The following is a 19,855-nucleotide window of genomic DNA, read 5'->3' as shown; positions in this document are numbered from 1 at the left end:
ACCACCACTGAGCCTGAAAATTTCTGATTTTCAGATTCAAAATTTTCATTCAACTTTTTCAAAAATTTTTTCAAAAAATTCTCACTCAAATTTTCAGATTTAAATAGACCACCTAGTTTTTAAGGCGAAGGGGTTACCTAAGACTCCAACTATAGGTCTTTTGTTTTATAGTGTCAAAAAGTTATTCCTGGAAATGAAAAGGAAGGAGGCTGAGGAAAGGGCGAAAGGGGTCCATAGGGAGACTGATGAATAATATCACTGGGTGTGTATTAAACAAATCCAGACCCAAATAAGCAAATGGAAGTAGATAGTTAGGCATATAAGAAAGACCATCAGGCTCAATGGAAGCCTACCGTAAATTTTAACGCTCACCAGGAATTTGAATTAGTTTTATCTTTCATCACTGGCAAGTCAATGTTCGCTGGATCACCAGGATAATTTTTTTGGGATGAACTTTGATAGAATGAGACACAAAAGACCTTTTATTCTAAGGCCAAAAACATGCGACTTTGGTGACAAGGGATTAGGTGTAGCAACCTATGGGCGAAATCGGGAGGTGAAGCTACCCTTTCTAGAATGTGAAATGCTTGAAATTCAAGTTTGGAATGCATGTAATTCTGTGAAATATGTTTTTTTTGTCATCCAAAGTTGGAAAAGGACAGGGCTCGAACCTTTTGCTGCCAAGGTCAGGCGAAAACAATGGAGCACTGAAAGTAGGCCCTTAGTGGGCCAGACAATACTGAACACAAGTCCAAAGTACATGCTTTTCCTCGTAAAGTTCGCGTAATTACGTGGAGTACAATATTAAAATCATAATCTGGGAATTCAGTTTCCATTTAATGGCGATTTACTTGTGTATGAATTCCCAGGGGCGGAAAGAATGTTTGTGTCTTGCTACTAACTTACAAAACTTGAAAAATGTAGTTTTTGGTAGCAGTAAGTACCGAATTTCCAATACAAAACTCGGTCAAAAATTTAAAGATTTAGTTTCCTTTGGAGTCATCACATTTTTCATTTTTGAACGCACGCAGAATAAATGCGTTGCCAGATTTAAATCATTAGTTCTGTTTTTGTATTTTGACTTTTCAACAATTCGATAAAATGGAAATAATGCATTTTTTCGTCGTAATTATTCTTTTTTCATCGAACGTCATACTATAATTAATTTGGTCTTTGACCCTAATAAAGAAAAGGAGAGAAAAAAGTAGAAATGTTACTGCATCCCAAGCAAAAAAGGATTTTCCTTGTTTGTCAACATGGGGGACTCTATTTCTCCTGTATAAAGTTTTCTGCTAATGTAATTCCAGTGGTACAGTTACCGTTTCAACCCGATGCCGTTTTGGAGAGGTTTCTGGCTTTTTTTCTGAAAATCTCATTGGTTTTTTGTCGCAATAAATTTTTACCCTTAAGATTAGCCGAAATTATAGTTGTCATAGTTGTCATCCCTAATCTAGCTTTAAATTGTAGTTCCTCCTTCCTTGACAGTTCTTTTCAATACATGTTTTTAAGTTCTCGGTCATTACGTCGCTAGAATTCGTTCTTTACTTCTTTGCTTTTGACGCCAAAACCAAGTGTTTAGCAACACTGACTAAGCCTTGGTTACGTCCAGAAACTTCAGAGTTTGAAAGCAATAACCAGAAAAAAAATGTAGGAAATTGTGCCGGACGAATAGACTTAAGATGAGTCCAGGGGAAAATTGCATTTGTTATTATATTCTTTTACTTTAATGCTTTTCATTCGAGCTTTATACGATCCAAAAAGTTTGCCAGTTATCTTTAGAGTATAATTTCAAAAGCTAAACTAGCTGAATTTGGAATTAGTGAGTTTCTGTAGACTAACTTACAAACTTTAGCTACCATATGTTTTATATCTCTTTGATGTATCTATCATCATAATGTTTCGATGGTAAAATAGTTGATGTCTATTGACTAACAAAATTTGAGCCTTTTGTAATGTAAATGCTTGATAAAGTGCTATTAGCAGAGCTCTAGTTATTCTGAAATTCATTTAGTGTACTCAAAGCATTTTCAGCAAAGGCTCACAGCCACTAGGTATATACAAATTCATTTACATTATTATCTTCTCTTTTGAAGAGTTTTGGGACGTATCATATGTCGCACATTTTTTCTTGGCTCCTCCTTTGTACGAGCTCAATGTCAAACTTTTTTTTTTCAACGGTTGGTCTTTCAAGCTAATCGGAGTGTAGCCGACAAGGTTTACCGCCGAGGTTACGTTCGTACCATTTTTGGTACGTTTACGTAAAATGTTGCTTTTTACGTTACGGTTCTAAAAACGTTACCTTTTTATTATGTTTTTGAATTTATGTTACACTTTTGAATAATAAATGAGCTGCACATCTCCAGAGTAATCAATTTTTTCCAGTGAAAAAAATTCATTTTCCCCAGTTTAATTACACTTACATGGGTATTGACATTCTTTCACATTGCGATCGTTAAATATTATCACATTCATTTATTAGAATGAGAAAATACCTGTTTCGCTTACTCGTATAACGAGCAGCGTTGATAACGCGGTATAATTGTACCTTCCTTGGTACAATTTAGAGGCCCTGGTGTAGTGTAATACACTTGGAAATTGTTGGTACAATCAGATTTCCCGGTATATTTAGGTTTTACTTGCTCATGTTTGACTCAAATATCTACTCCATTTATTGAAAGTTTTCTTATTGTTAGGACAAATTTTTAACTTGCTGTTCCGATGGTACCCATTACTTTCTTGCGGTATAATTTTAATCGGAAAACTGGTGCTGTTTATTTCAAAGCGTTGGCAACACTGATTGTATGTTAGGATAACATTCTCTTTTGTATGATTATCATTTGCAATGATGTGCTTTTTGCAAACAGATTTTGCTCTATCATGTCAATAGTCAACAGCTACAACAACAAGTCAAATCATGTTCAGGCGACAGCCATACTGACATTATCAAACAGTTTGTGGTAACGAACTATAAGTAAGGAGTGACCTGGCTCAGTGGTAACCGAAACTCATAAAATCAGATTTTTAATGTCAAAAGAATTATCAAAAGAGTCGGCCTATTATGCTTATTATAAATACATCATTTTTATTAAGTTTAGTCGTACTTCTTAAAGGCTACGACCCTGAGAAAATTTGCCTGATTTTCGAAAAAAGTGGGAAACGCCCCTAAAAGTATTAAAATTACATCATCAGATCCAGCGTACCAGAAAACCATACTGTAGTGGTTTCGAGCTCCTACCTGCAAAAATGTGGAATTTTGTATTTTTTGCCAGGAGAAACATCACGGATGCATGATTTTTTTATGCCTTTCCCAGGGGTAATCGTATCAACCCAGTGGTTCTAAAATATCGTGAGACGGTCATTGAAAATTAAAAGCCCTAGTGTCCTTTTCAAGTGACCAAAAAGAATGGAGGAGAACCAAGCACCCTCCTCCGTTCCTTTTTTCCCGAAGCCGTCCGATAAAAATTGCACGGCAGCCAATTTGATCACCGTAGTTGAAGAGCACAATAATCGTGCCTTTGGATATAACATGAACCCTCCCCCCTCCCCCAGCCCCGGGGAAAGGGGGTTAAGTCATAAAATGCGCCCATTCCTTACACACACTATTTTTTATTGTGAAAAATATACATACATTTGTTGGTGGGGGGAATTTCTTGCTGAAGGCTTTACCACGGGAGAATTTTTTATGGGGAGGAAACTTTCCGGGGGGTGAACTTGCAAGGGTGAATAATGCACTCGGCGACTTTGTCAGAATTCCTATACAAATTATTTTTAAATGTTTTGCTTTCTCTTTTCCGTCTCAGCTCTACATATGGAGTTGTTAAGGGTAATTGTCCGGGGTAGGTTTTCACCAGTATTGAATTGTCTAGAGGATATTTTCGTGGGGAGGGTTTTCTTCCGTGAAGGTGGGGCCATATTTATTGGCATTACTTAAAGACGATCAGAAACTAAATTCAAAAAACGAGTTTTTCAGCTGAAAGTAAGAAGCAACATTAAAACTTAAAACGAACAAAAATTTTACTTGCGTGAAGGGGTTTTCCCCTCCTCAACACCTCGCTCTTTACGCAAAGGTTTGAATTCCGTCCCAATCCTTTAAGAACGACCCCTGAAACACAAGGGTCGTTTAATTAGAACAATAGGAAGCTTTATTTTAATACTAAAAACTTTAGCTTAAAAACGAGGTTTTGATTGGGAGGGGGAGGAAACCCCTTCATGTGTGAAATACTCTCTGTCCGTTTTAAGTTTCAATGCTGCTCCTTAATTTCAGTTGAAGAAACTTGTTTTTTTTTATTATTATTATTTAATATAGGAGCAAGCTTAAGTCAGGAAGAAAAATGTACAATAGAAACATAGATAAATAAAAATAGAAGCTATATTTTTTATAATTTGCTTGAAATATGTAATTATAAAATGATAAAATGTATTGTTTCTTGGGTAACAGCCCACCTCCTTCCGAAAGGTTGGACATAGTATCGGGCTATAAACAGAATTTCCTTTTTTCAGATGGGATTATGGAAAGATGGGATTACCAAAGCTTTGAGGAGGGGGAAGATTAGTTAGGCCTGAATTTCCGGTTACTCATAATTATCATGACTATCATGATTACTTTTAAATATTGTAAGCCCCTTCCCCCTCTGAGATCCCATATTTGTCTGTAGAATTTCATTGTTGTGTTGAATCTCTTGATGACGCTTTCTCTTGTTAGAGTTTCTTCTATCTCGACTCAAATGAAATTCAGCTTCGTTTGAGCGATATAATTTTAAATATAATTTCAAATACAGATATAATTTTATAATTAAATATAATTTTTAATTAATAATTAAAAAATTAATAATTTTTAATAATTTTTAATTAAATATTAATTTTTAATTAATTTTTAATTTTATAAATATAATTTTAAATTTACAATATAGTTTTAAATACAGACATATTTATATAGGTTATCCAAAAGGTTATATCTGATTTTTTTTTTTTTTTAGATACCCTTCTTAGAAGCAAAGGACATGAGTGGGTTTGGTCAATCCAAAATCATGTGTTTTCAGTATAGGTCAATACAATATAGTGTTTCATCTCATCTTCAAGATATAGGAGCCAATATCATAAGCGAAAGTCAGTTGATGCGTGGAAAAACCCTGTTCATTTTCCAAACTACAGGAGTATGACAGATATGCATTCTGGTACAAAATTTCAACTATACGAGCGTGAAAGCATCGTAAAGGGCATCGAGGAGCAACATGTGCAAGAGGCAATACAAATTTTTTTAAAAAATTAGTCGGCCCGAGGCCGAAATACACTTGGGAATCAACCTAAGAGACCCTTCATCGGATATAGTTAAAAAACCTTCTCCAAGCGTCGTAAAGTCCAGGTAAGTAAAATCAATTGTCCCTATGTTAAAGATGTTTAAACAGTGCTCTCTCATTTCTATCTTGAAACGTTAAACACAGAGAGGAGACGCCTTCCTTTTATCAGTGAGGCAGATTTAGATGTTAATCAGTTTGTAATTACTTTTTAGAAGTATGTTGTGAACATAAAAAGATGGAGCTGACAATCCTTCCTTACAATTATTGCCAATTTTTCTGCTGCAGTTTTCTTAGTTAAATTTAATAAAGTCCGCGCTCCGCAATAGACTCAATCCCAAAACTTTTTCTGATCTTATGCATGTCAGAAGAGAGATCCCTGACCTAAGTTCTTAGGAAATCCTGGATATCGCTTTATGGAAAGCAAGAAAGGGGAAAGAGTAAATTCCTAAGTTAACCACGTTCCGAATTTGATTATATGTGCTTCGCTGTAAAACTATCTAATATGCTGTGTCTTGTATCTGGATAAAAAAGAGGTTATTAGTTAAGTCCAAAACAAATATCTCTTTTAGTTGTTTATCAAGATTTTCCTAAATAAAAATGAAATCTTTACCCGTCTTTTTCTTCAAAGTACCCTAAATTACACGGAAATAAATGGCAAACTAAAACAAACTTTAAAAATATGCACCTGACTTTTCCATTCCTCCAATTTCTTAGGGGGTTTTGTTTGAAAAAAGGTGAATTAAGATCAATTTAGTGGTCTATTTTTATTTTTCTTGCGTAAGAACAACATGTTATTTGACATTGTTCGAGAGAAAAGGCCAAATTGTACCGTAATCAACTCGATTTTTTTATGACTGGCTGTTTATGCTGCAAAAGCAAAAAAGGGTTCAAATTTTGATTCAAATTTAGAAAGGAGAATGTGAGGGGGCTTAAAATTTTTAATTGAGATACAAAACAGATACCCTTTAAAATTTGGAAGGGTATAATTCAATGAGATTACATAAAAAGACGTTTTTCAAAATATACAGGTAACAACCCCCCCTCTCTCTTCTAATTTCCGATCTTGATAGAAAAATGAAGTTTTACTGCCTTGAAAAGAGACTTTCTTATGAAAAGTTACGAAAAAGTTACTTTTTTAAGGGTTTGGACGTTACAAATTTTTTGATCTGGTGGCAACTCTGGTTGTAGATCTGTTGTTTCACTGGTGTAACCACGTCCATTTGTGGTGCTATGATGTGTCCTATTTCTGAAACAAACATACATTACTGTATGTATAACCAGGCTATGTCAAAAGGTGTATTTAGTATATTTAAAAGGGCTTAGCATAGCCAATGAATTCAATTAAGGCTAAAGCTGGGGGTACCTGAGACAAATATGACAAAAGAAGTTACGGACGGCGTTAAGGAATAGGATTTAAGGAAAGGCGAGGGAAATTTGAATGACTCTTTTTCAACAAATTGTATTAAAAATAATTTTATGGATAAATCAAAAATAGTTAATACTGTAGTAATTCCTTAGGAAGAAGGTGTTTTATTCCAGCCAAGAATTTTTGTTAAGAAATATTAACTTTGCCATATCCCGGGAGTGGAAAAGGATCAAATTCCTAAAGTATTTCTATTAAATACCGCGAAAGGGGCGGGGAGAAGGGTTAATAGAAAATTTGGATGATCCAGATTGGTCTAGGTTAATATATTCAAATTTGACTTCAACATTTTTTGGCATTATTTTGTATGCACCCTATTCAGAGCTGAAGTCCTGAAAAGGTGAGATTGGTAGCCAATAATTGTGTAGTAATAAGACTTTGAAATATGAACAACCCAGTGGCATTTTTGTATGCAACCTATTCAGAGCTGGAGTCCCGAAAGGACGAGATTGTTGGGGAAAATTGTGTGGCGATAAGACTTTGAAATATGAACAACCCAGTTTTATATTTTGAAAGATGATCTTTGACCCAGTTCTTTGGATTGACAATGTCCATGAATATAGAATATTTTTATTAAATAGAAAGGTAGAAGGTTTTAAAAGAAGAGTGAGATGCCTCGAATGGGGTGAAGATAATATATGGTAATCTGATTCTAATTCATTTGGATTTGTTGGAATGTACCCTGTCCAAAACAGAGGAATTTAAAATGACAGAACAGCCTGCCACAAATCGGGCATAAATAAGACTTGGAAAACCAATTACAAAGTATTTCAATGCTGAAAGATGGGATGGAACATAATTCTCTAGATGAAAAAACGCTGTTTCCTTAGGCTAATCCTATTAAGAAGGTAGCAAGAGAGAAAAAGGCAAGGAAAAATAAGGACGTCCCAAACTGGGCCGGAACCATATATGGAAATATGATTTGACATTTTTTTGGCCTTAATTCTTGTACGGTATTCGATGTGTTTTTAATTGTTAAATTGAGTGTAGAAGGAAAGATATTCTCTTGTTTTCCTGTCTCAGGCTGCTTAAAACAAATCTCTCTGAAGTAGGTGTTACCAAAGTTGGACAATTTATGTGTTTTTCAACTGAGGGTGAAATGATTTTACCAGAATAGTGGACATAAGAAATTTAAGAATGCAACCAAATCAACGTATCCGTATACTGGATAAAGCTGCTTCTATAGACTACAGAAAGGAGGAAATTTTTTTTTCTTATTTACCAAGGCATAACCTAAATAAACGTTTCAAATCCTGTTTTATTCTAGATAATATTCATGAAAATAGGTCCTAGCAAACTCATGAAGGGTTACTATTAATGCTCGGAGTCAATTTTAATAGTAATAAGCAAAACCGACATAGATACTACAAAAACATCAGCACAACGTCAGTGACAACTTTGCTCCAATTACAAAAATCTGTTTCTATGCTTAATTTCTCGTCCAAATTTTTGTTTTAATCTTTCCATACTAGTAAAAATCATACCATACGATACTTGCCAGACGCCTTTCATTAAAACGGAAACAACTTTACAATTCCTTTCACATTTCGTTCAAGTCTTCACACTCACCCATCATATTACCCATCATATCGTTGATTTATACGCAATGGGTCAAAAATAAAGACCTTTCTGCCCTTGTCTCTTCCCTCAACATATTTTTTGGCTCCAAGTGGTAAATTATTCATCCTGGGTTCAAAAATGTACTTTCGCTTCTCCGTTATAAAGTTTAATAAATACCTCTTCACTCCAAGTCTCCTTTACAACTACTTAGAGTTGAAAGGGGTTGACATAAGCTTCTTTTACGCTGCCAAACCTCTGCCCCTTATCAAGTGAAATATTTTGTACCATCTTTGTTACCTCATTATCTATATCTTATATCTACATCCATTATCTATATCCACTATTCAAATATCTCCCAATTCACAATCTTGCTAAAATCTTCTTTATGGTATAGCCAATGACTCGGAGAATCATCCCTACGAGCACCTAAACAATCTGATTTAAGTAGCCCAGCTCGTGGCACATTCACAATATTTAACCGATACCTAATCATATTCACTAGCCTACAGTTCTTAAAATCTCTTCCAGCTTCTTAAATATTAATGTTTCTGTTTACGCAATAATCATCTCTTATAATGACATAGCTGAACCTTTCTTATTTTTCAGTATTTTGGAAACCCAAAACTTACATACATAATTACATTACATTACTTACATTACATACGATACATAATGCATAGCAGAACTATCTTATTTCTAAAAATTCGGCCGCCTGGCCGAATGGGTTGGTGCGCTAGATTCTGGACCCCTTGTCTAAGAGGATGCGGGTTCGAATCCCGGTGTACCCAATTCTTCGGTTTGGGACGGGGGTCAGTGGCGTGACTCTGTAAGCTTAGCCAGAGTCGACCCAGCTCTAAATGGGTACCTGGAGAAATCTGGGGAAGGTAAACAGGAAGGGTGTGCGAAAGCACAGGTTGGCTGGCCCCCAACCCCCCATTGCACTTCCTGGCTGAAGGGCCAAGAAACGGAGATCAGCACCGCCGGTGCGGACTGTAAAGTCTAATACCGTATCCTTTACCTTTTTATCTTTTTTTTTTATTTCTAAAAATCTCCTTTTGTATCCTAATATCTCTTATATCTTTTACCTAGTCCCTTATTGCTGAATTGGCACACCTCCTACCGAATTCCTCACTATGTCAATAACCTCACTATATCAATATGTCACTATGTCCAATATGCCTACCCAACAATTTATCCTTTGCCTAAGTGTCATTCCTTAGTATTTTCATTCTTCCAAAATTTGTGTGTCTCTACCTCCTAAAATAGATTTGTTCTCAATGAGACTACCTAAGCTTTACTTGATATAACATGGGAATATAAGACTTACTGCTAATATTTAAAAAGTACCACTTGCCCAGTATGCAGGTATGCACCTTGAATTTTGAGTTTGGATGGAAGACATAACGAATATGCCGACAAAATCTATGTGCCGACAGATGCGGACACATGAGCTAAATTCAACTAAAAATATAATCTGAATTCCAAGGACACCTTAGAGCTTTTGGGCGAACCCTTTCTCCTTCATCCTTAACTGAAGCCTTTTCAGTATGTTCTATTATTTGCAAAACCCAGTCCTTCACAACTTGTCAGCTGCATTAAAATTTCCTAGATGTTTTCAGCAAGAAATGTTACGAATTTTCGAGTGCGAATATAGCAAAAATAAAATTTAATAGTTTTAATACTCTTTATCATTTTGAGACTTAAATTTTTCCACCTGTGTGTTATGATTAGTCTTTTTTTTTTTTAAGGTGAGCCTAAAGCTAAAATTCAACCCATCTGGGCTTGTGTCAGGCCTTCTTTGGAAATAGATTGTATTTTATCCCATTCATCTATCTTTTTCATATATTTTTCTTTATTTTATTCAAATAATTTGTATCTAAAAAGGTGCTGCATTAAACAAAAAAACAAAGACAAAAACAAAACTAAAAAAACACAACTGAGGGAACACTAATGCGCAATCATTCGTCGACGACTGAGGAGAAGGCCTAAGTCTTTACCCCTTTTAAACTGTTCTCAAACGAGTATATATTTGATTTGCTTGGCGCTGCAGTGAGTTATTAGTAGTAGTAGTAGCAGTAGATTTGTATTTCTAAGATTGCTCAAGTAATCTTGATGTTCAAAACTTTTGGCTGCTAAACCGAAACAATTATGAAGAGACCACCCATTTTTAGGTCAAAGATTGGTAGGACTTCTGAAGGAGATCATGTTTATAAGCAACTTTCAACAAAAAAACGTATAAAAGGTAATTAAATCTGTGAAAAGAAAAATTTATCATTTTATTATCCTACTAAGTCCTGTAATGCATGTGCTAATTGGTAAACAAAAAAGTAAACCTTATTTAAAATGGTGCTCATTTCAGAAATTGCTGCTGCTCTTAGCGCTAAATTTTTTATTGTTTTATAAAGTAGAGTTTTGGGGAAGAGTCTAACTTTAGTGTAAAGAGCGAGGCACTGAGGAGGGTAGAGCCCCTTTCATATATGGAATAATTTCTGTTCGCTTTATGTTTCCCTCCTTGCTTCCAGTTAATTTTTTTTTTATTTACTGTCATAAACACCCTGAGCCTTGGCTTTTCTATTTCAATATCTTCACTACTCCCACTGTCAAGTCATTATTTCTGAAAAAAGTGTTAAACACAGCAAAATACGGTGCGAGTATCGACACAAGAAATGGCTACGTGTATGCCTGGGATACAACTCATAACTTATTCAAGACTATAAGTTAATTATGATTATGAACAATAAAGATTTAATATTCACCATTGAACTTTCATCGATGGAGTCCAGGCTCATCACAGTGACGTGAAAAACAACTCTTGTAGTTGTATCTGAAAGTATAGGAACATTATTTTTTTTTCTTTAGAGGGACAGAAAGACACATATAGAGAGAGGTCTACAACACGTAAATCAAATTTCAAACATAAAACCGACCTGAAAACCAACAACTAAAATAATTTGAATTTTTTAAGCAATGGGACTTTTAATGAATTTAACAGGAGGAAATGCACTCCAGATATTTTACTTACATGGAAACAAATGATTCGCTTGTAAATGTGGTGAATCAAAGACTTTCCATTTTTTGATGGACTTTGTCTTAAGGAGCACAGGAAAGCCAATGGGATATCCCAGAATTAAATGGAGAGGAAAAACTCCAGTGGACTTAGATTATGCTGATGATTTAAGAATACTAGATGAAAGTATGGGCAATTAAATTTTAGAGGATTTGCGAGTTCAGGGTGTTAGGATAGGCTTGAAAATTAATGTTAAGAAGACTAAGTCACCAAGGCTAGAAATAAATGAAGACAAAAAGGTGACTTGGGTAACGGAAAGATCGATCAAGTGGGCAGCTTCACTTACCTTGGTAGTATTATTAGTAAAGATGTTGGGAACAGTAAAGATGTTAAAAGTAGAATAGCCAAAGCTCAGGGTGTTTTTTCACAATTAAACAGGTTTGGAAGGATACGAAGATATGTCTGAAAACCAAGATTAGAATATTGGAAGGTACAGTGATGACAGAGGTCAAATATGGCTCTGAACCATGGGTGCCCCGAAAAGTGGATGAAGATTTATAAGATGTTTTCCAGAGAAATTGCCTACGGATTGTTCTGGGTACCCGACAGACTGACCGTATTTCCAACATTAGGCTGTACGAAAAATTTGGTTCAATCCTGCTTTCTAGGGCTATAATCAAATGAAGGTTGAGATGGCTAGGTCACGCTCTGAGTCGCATGTCTTCAACTGAGTGTGTCTTCGCTCTTTATTTTCATTTTTGACAAGCTCCAGTTGTAATTTTCGCATATCTTCATTCTTAAACAATATGTTCGTTTAATCGGAACAGTTGGAAGAAATTTTTCAAAAGTACTTAAACATTTTACTGTAAAGAGTGAGGTTTTGAGATGAAGGAAGCCCCCTTCATATACATAATAATTTGTGTTAGTTTTGAGTTTGAATGTTGCTCCTTACTTTCAGCTGAAAAAAACTTGTTTTTTTCTTGAGTACTTGCAAAGCAAGATTTTAAGATACTTGAAATTCGCTTAGATTTCTTTTCACTATCCATTTGCACTCGATGAAAAAGTTTTTGCTTTTACTACATTCCTAATACCTAGAAGATGCAACAAAATGTACCAAAACATGTCATAAGGTTTTCATTGCGTAATAAGATATCGAAAGAGACGATAGAATACCAGGATTTTTTATCTTAACAAAAACTGCACAATTATACTAAGTCGACAACGCACTAAGTTGACTAGAGAGGCACTAGCCTCTCTAGATAAGCCACACGCTATTATTTCCAACAAATAAAGGATAATTTTCGAAGTCCAAATAAGAACACATGGTATATTTCCCAGAAAGAAAAGTGTTTCCTGTAAAACCTCTCATTCCCAAACAAGAGAACAGTTGCTAATTAAGAAAATAAACTTAGTTAGGTCCTTCACTTGTCAATAAATTTAGTAAGAAAAAATGAGGTGAAATTAAAGCAGCAAGCGACGAAAAGCTCAAAATGAATATGAATTTCTGCCTATGTGAGAGGGTATGCCCCCCCCCTCTATCAGCCTCTTACTGTTTCAACCAAAGTTGTATAATACTATACTGAAAGCATTTATAAGTGCAGCAAAGATAGTTAATGGGTAGTTGCTAGTGTTTTATTTACCGATTTTTTTTAAACATTTGAGTAGAGATTTTTATTGTCTTAAATGAATGTGCATCAATGAACTCTTCAGATTCTAAGTCATTGTAAAAAAAAAAAACTTATAGTCTATTCAAATGGTCTTTGTGTTAGAGCATTTCATCTTAAAAAATAAAAGGGGAAAGTTTTACTTTTATCGTAAAGAGCTGTGAGCAAATGAGAGGGTATGATTCATAAATAGGATATTATTTTTGTTTGTTTTGAGTTTTAATGACACTCTTTAAGTTCAGTAGAAAAACTATATTTTGTTTTGGTTTGATTTGTAACTTTCTGTTTTTCCTGCTTGATAGGACACCAAGGGGTACTCTAAACAAGAATAGGGTTACAGCCATCAAAACCTGCTCTTTGCATCAGCATTTAGTTTTTACAGAAAAATTCTTCATTTATTCTTCATTATTCAGGGATCATTTAGTATATTTGGTTGTTGTAGATAGGGCCGAAAAAAATTTGGAGATCTTATGTACCCTCTTCTCCATAAAAGAATCATTTGGCCAGCACACTGTGTGCAACTATGCAATACTCTACAGCTGTTAGTTTTATTAGATAAATGACCAGCAATAACTCTTCGGTTTAAATAAAAATGGCGTATCATGTGCAACCAGGGCTTCGGAGACTGAGGATATTACAGGATATTAATATCCTGTTATTAACGGTCACATTTTAAAACATAATATTTGGGGCCCTTTTTATGGCAGAATTGCTGTTTCACGGGTCAAAATGCTAGATATCTGTGCTTTCCTGTGTCATGATTGCCTTTGTTGTTTAAGAAGGGTACGAAATTTTGAAATTTTCAGTCATATGAGTTCAATTTTAATACTTTACGGATAATATTTCGATAATATCGCCCGGGGAGCAACAAACGAACGTGCAGGGTCATCCTTCTTTTGGAAGATAAGATTAATCCTATTTCTTAGGGAATGGATTTTGGGTGCTCATACATGCTGAGTTTCATTGTAACCCCAAGATTACACCTATGTTTATGAACTTATGCAATGCTAAAATACATTGATGAGCAACTTTTATAATTAATATATTTTGCATATTTAGATATCTTTAGACAAATTAAATTCTGTATTTCGGTCAAATCAGTAAAGTCATGGAGAATTAGCCTTTTAGTAAACAGGAATAAATATAATTAAGCTTTATGGGTAGGTAGTAGTACCACTCTTAAGGCTTAGGAACCCGTATGAGCTATCGTACGCCAAACAAAGGCTTTATGATTGAAGTGTTTCAAATCCCATTTTTCGGGGGTTTAATGAACGGATATAAAGGAGGTAAATACAAATAAATACCATTGGTAAAACCAACGGATATAAAAGAGGTAAAACCAAAACCCAGTGTCTCAAATTTTATTTTTAATTTGGTGCTTCTCATCAATCCAGCTGAGGTCAAACAAGCAACAATGTCCACAAGTAGATGGAAAAAGGTTCTAAGAAAATATTTTAGAAAAAATTGATCTTCATGGTAATCTTCTTCCAGAAACTGAAGTCCTGGACCCGTTGGGATAGAAGAAAAGCTTGAAAAAAAATATTTGGTGCTTTAATTCGTAGTAATAGTTATAAGGCTGTGTATAATCAATATGTGTGATTACTAATTTTACTAAGTATGATGATGATGATGATGATGATGATGATTTTATTAAGTGATTAAACCTTTACAAGTATTTCACTGCATAATGTCTACAAACTAACACTACAAAGGAAGAAAAAAAACAATAGAATAAATGAAACTAATAAACGCTACAATCGAAGACAGCAATCAGGTATAAATATCAAATATTAACATCAAACCAGTCTTCTGGTTGAATACAAAAATCTAAGTATGTATTTACTACAATTTGCAAATTAAAAAATTAAGTGCACCTTAGATTAAGGAAATAAACTGACGAGTTCATGCAAATCAAATACTTTCTTGAAGTGCGAAACTTTTCAAGATATTCAAACCTGACAATAGTTTTCAGACAGCGCACGCAACAAACATTGGAGCGAATCTTACAACCGCGTGATATGAGTGTATCTTATCTTTGTAATGCAAGCTCAAACGCAAATTTTAATAAAATTTAATTTTATCGACGAGGTGGCAAATTTATAAGAAAAATTTAACCTATGGATCTATAGCAATTTATATGGCACTTGAGAGAACCACCTACTTATTTGTATAACTGTAGTGAGAGTAGCATTTCGTGAATTTAGTTTCCGATTTTCTAGCTACCTACCTCTTTTTTCTCTTAATTAAAACTAAAAATCATGTTATTTCACACATGATTGTCCAACATTTTTAACTAATTATAACTTTGTTTCACCAAAACTCAGCTGTTTTCGAGTTTTTGTTTCTTTTCAATTCTAAGAAATAAACTTTCGCTTATTCTTTAACTAAGATATAAGACTTTCTTACAGGTCTATGTCCATTAGACTACTGCAGTATAGCCTTCTGTAGGAAAAGCTACTCAATCTACTAATAGTTGTAAGTTCACATGGACTCCCAAGGGAAACTAATAAGCAGAAAAAACAGGAAAGTAAGTTTTCACATTATACATTAGCCGGAATCATCATGGTTTAAATAAAATTGTAGACTTTTGGAAAAGCTAAAGAGCAGCATTGCGGTTCTCTGAAATGAACCGAAAAGTAAGCAATATTTTTTGTTTGAATTACATTTTCACCTTCACTAGGAAACTATTCAGGGCACTGTTTTCTCTTGCGATAATTCTTGAAAAATTAGTGGATACATGTGTGTTTTTCTATTATATTCAGCAAAAATCTCTTTTTTTTGCTTACATGCTTAAGAAGTGGCCATAGAAGTTCAAAATGACTGAAAAGTAAAATAAATATAACCGAAATTTACTAAACTGTGTAAAAATTGCAAAATATACAAATATATCTTACTCGCCTAGTACCTCTAGAGCATACCAAAAAACATAACATTGTAGAAATTGATCCGAAAGGTTGGGCGTTAAACAGTTTTTTCCTGTGATTTTCATCATCTGTGGCAACCACGGATATTTTGTCGAAGACAAAAGTTGTCATTCTTATGACCCTATATTTTGGGCTCTTCAAAGGGGGGAGGGATAAGGTAGTACTTCAAGGAATTTTTGTTCCCTTTTTTCTTGCATCAGCATTATTGACTAATGTTTTGTGCTTTTTGTAAAATCGGTCCTGAACAGTATTGATCCCATTGCTGATTGAATCTAGTAAATTATATAAATTACTCATAGGACATCCAATTAAAGCTAGCAAATTACTGACCCACCTCTTGATCCCTAGAGCTGTGATCCAGGCACCAAGACAGTAACCTAATTTTATACAAAGCTTTTTACCAGTCCTCAAAGAAACTCAAAGTTAAGATATAAAAAACTTTATATAGTTACATATTATGACTTCTAAGTATTAAAACTTGGCTTATTAGTTTTAATAATTACAACTACAAAGTAAATTTGATTTTTTATGAGGAAAATAATTTGTTTAACTGAAAGCTGTTTGCACTATTAAGAAAGCTTCCTATTCTAAGTATACGGCAATTGTGTTTGGGACAGAAGTCAAAGTTTAACGTAAAGAGCAAGGTACTGACGAGGAGGGAGCCCTTCATTTACGGAATAATTTCTGTCCGTTTTCAGTTTTAGTGTTGCCCCTTAATTTCAGTTAAAACAAATTTTTAATTTGATTTTTGTTCGTTTTTCAAATATTGCTGGTAAATTTGGCTCACCCTCCACGAAATATACCCCCTCCATCACGGGAAACACCTCCATGAAAATTTTATCGCATTTAAATTGCCCCCCCTCCCCCATCAAGTTCCCTCCGGATACTTTTACCCAGGCTCAAAATCCTCCCTCCCCACGAAATTTCTTCCGGATGATTCATCCTGAAAAACCATCCTTAGCAGACTTTCATTTTAAAAATACTCTAATCTCTAATAGTTAAATAAAAAAACAAGTTTTTCAACTGAAAGTAAGGAGCGACATTAAAACTTAAAACGGACAGAAATTACTTCGTATATGAAAGGGGCTGCTTCCTCATCAACGCCCCGCTCTTCACGCTAAAGTTTGACTCTTTCCCTCAACTCTTCTTTTTAAAACAGTAAAACACTTTAGCGTAAAGAGCGGGGCGTTGATGAGGAAGCAGCCCCTTTCATATACGAAGTAATTTCTGTTCGTTTTAAGTTTTAATGTCGCTCCTTACTTTCAGTTGAAAAACTTGTTTTTTTTATTTAATTTCTGAACGTTTTTGAATCAATGCATGTTTTGATTTTGGCTCTCCGTAGAGGAATAATTAAAACGAAATTTGCATATATATTTTTTTTGGCTAAATGGCTTTCTCATAATTTTGATCGAATGATTTTAAGAAAAAAAGAGTGGGGCAGGAAGCATAGCTGCCCTAAAATTTTGTGGTTAATTAAAAAGGCAACTAGAACTTTTAATTTTTACGAATCTTTTTATTAGTAAAAGATATACGTAACTTATAAATTAGCTTACGTAAAGAACCTTTTATTCTCATGTTTTTATTACATATATGAGAGGGTTCGCCCCGTCGTCAGTACCTCTCCCTTTACACTAATTCTTAAATTTTGCCCAAATTCATTAAGAATGACCCCTGAATCACAAAAGCCGTAGAATAAATAGTTGACATTACTAAAAATACTTAAGCGTAAAGAGCGAGGTATTAGGAGGAGGTGAGCCCCTCAATGGGTAATAATTTCTGTTCTTTTTAAGTTTTAATGCTGCTCCTTACTTCTAGCTGAAAAAAACTTTTTCATATTTCCCCCAGCATATCCCACTCTTCTCAACCCCTCCCCTCAACCAAAAATTCCTCCTGAAAACGCCTGTACACTTCCCAATAACCATTACTATATGTAAGCACTGGTCAAAGTTTGTAACTTGTAGCCCCTCCCACAGGGACTGTGGGGGAGTAAGTCGTCCGCAAAGACATAGTTATAAGGTTCTTTGACTACGCTGAATATAATGGCTATTTCAGAATTTTGATCCGTTGACTTTGGGAAAATAATTAGTGTGGGAGGGGTTCTAGGTGCCCTCCAATTTTTCGGTCACTTAAAAAGAGCACTAGAGCTTTCCATTTTCATTAGAATGAGCCCTCTAGCAACATTCTAGGACAACTGGATCGATACGATCACCCCTGGGAAAAAAAAAACAAAAAAAAAACAAATAAACAAATAAACACGCATCCGTGATCTGCCTTCTAGCAAAAAATACAAAATTCCACATTTTTGTATATAGGAGCTTGAAGCTTCTACAGTAGGGTTCTCTGATACGCTGAATCTGATGGTTTAATTTTTGTTAGGATTCTATGTTTTTTATGGGGCGTTTCCCCTATTTTTTAAAATAACGCATATTTTCTCAGGCCCATAACTTGTAATGGGTAAGATTAAACTTGATGAAACTTATATATTTAAAATCAGCTTTAAAATGCGATTCTATCGATGTAGCTATTGGTATAAAAAATACATTTTTTAGAGTTTTGGTTACTATTGAGCCCGGTCGCTCTTTACTACAGTTCGTTACCATGAACTGTTTTATCGATATCTTGATTACTCTTTAAATACTCCCTTCCGTGGAAATTTTTTCTGAAATCCAATACACGCGGAAAATAGCCCCTTCCCCCTGGAAATTTCCCTCTAGAACGCCTCCAAACACAAAATTGAGCTGGATAAGAGAATATAAGACAATTGAAATAATTTCGTATAGGAATTAAGTCAAGTCCCCCCAATTTCCCTGAAAATTTCACCTCCTCGAAATATCGCTCCCAAACGAAGATTCTCTCAAAAGAAACCCACCCCAAATCTGTATACTTCCCAAAAACAAATACTATCCTAAACAATTGGAAAATTCTATATCTTAGAGGCTTCTCCCCACGAACTTGAGGGGGCCATTTTACTCCTAAAACATTGTTATTTGATCTTTCAACTACACTGAACAAAATAGGAATTTCAAAACTTTTGGTCAAATAACTCTGGTAAATAAATGGTCATGGGAGGGGGCCCGGTTGCCCTTCAATTTTTGCCGTCCAAATTTGCCGTCCAAGGAGAAAAGAGGTATTTTGCAATACCATATACAAACATATATATATATATATATATATATATATATATATATATATATATATATATATATATATATATATATATATATATATATATATATATATATATATATATATATATATATATATATATATATATATATATATATATATATATATATATATATATATATATATATATATATATATATATATATATATATATATATATATATATATATATATATATATATATGCATATATATATATATATATATATATATATATATATATATATATATATATATATATATATATATATATACAAACAAATACAATGTAGAGACAATAGGGAAAATTTCAAGACAGTGGAAATTATTTCTGTAGATATTTCGGCCCTCTGTCCAAGGGCCGTCTTCAGCACAATACAAGAATAAGAGAGAAACTATATATACATATAAAAGAACTTACATCAAATTGTGAGGATTAAAACTGAATAATTAAAAACACTTTTTAAAACTTTTAAAAAAAAAATAGCCCTAGCATCCTTACTTCAACGAAGTTCAACCAGGACTCAAGTTTTAAAAAGTGTTTTTAATTATCCAGTTTTAATCCTCACAATTTGATGTAAGTTCTTTTATATGTATATATAGTTTCTCTCTTATTCTTCGCGCCACCCCAGCTCCTAGTTGGTGGGGCGCTTCGCCCCCACCCTAGTCCCCCCGTGCGCGTAAGTCGTTACGCGCCATATTAGTTACGCGCCATTGTAGTTGTGTCCCTGTGTCCCACCTGTGAATATAGATAGATTTATATATGTGTTTCAAACTACGTAAAAATTGCGAATGTACAACATTCTTGGCCATCCC

General features: G+C 34.3%; 1 protein-coding gene across 1 annotated transcript in view; it reads right to left on the bottom strand.

The window, feature by feature from the left end:
- LOC136042108 (glycine receptor subunit alpha-4-like) overlaps window positions 1–19,855 on the bottom strand; it is a 151,411-nt gene that overhangs the window by 72,696 nt on the left and 58,860 nt on the right. Inside the window, exon 3 of the mRNA XM_065727004.1 lies at window positions 11,037–11,104. Within this exon, the coding sequence (XP_065583076.1) occupies window positions 11,037–11,104 (68 nt within the window). The remainder of the gene's footprint in view (window positions 1–11,036; window positions 11,105–19,855) is intronic.

This window comes from Artemia franciscana, unplaced genomic scaffold, assembly GCF_032884065.1.
Source record: "Artemia franciscana unplaced genomic scaffold, ASM3288406v1 PGA_scaffold_67, whole genome shotgun sequence".
Classification (NCBI taxonomy): domain Eukaryota; kingdom Metazoa; phylum Arthropoda; class Branchiopoda; order Anostraca; family Artemiidae; genus Artemia; species Artemia franciscana.
Note: the sequence above shows the minus strand (reverse complement) of the source record. Positions and strands in the feature narration are given on the sequence as shown.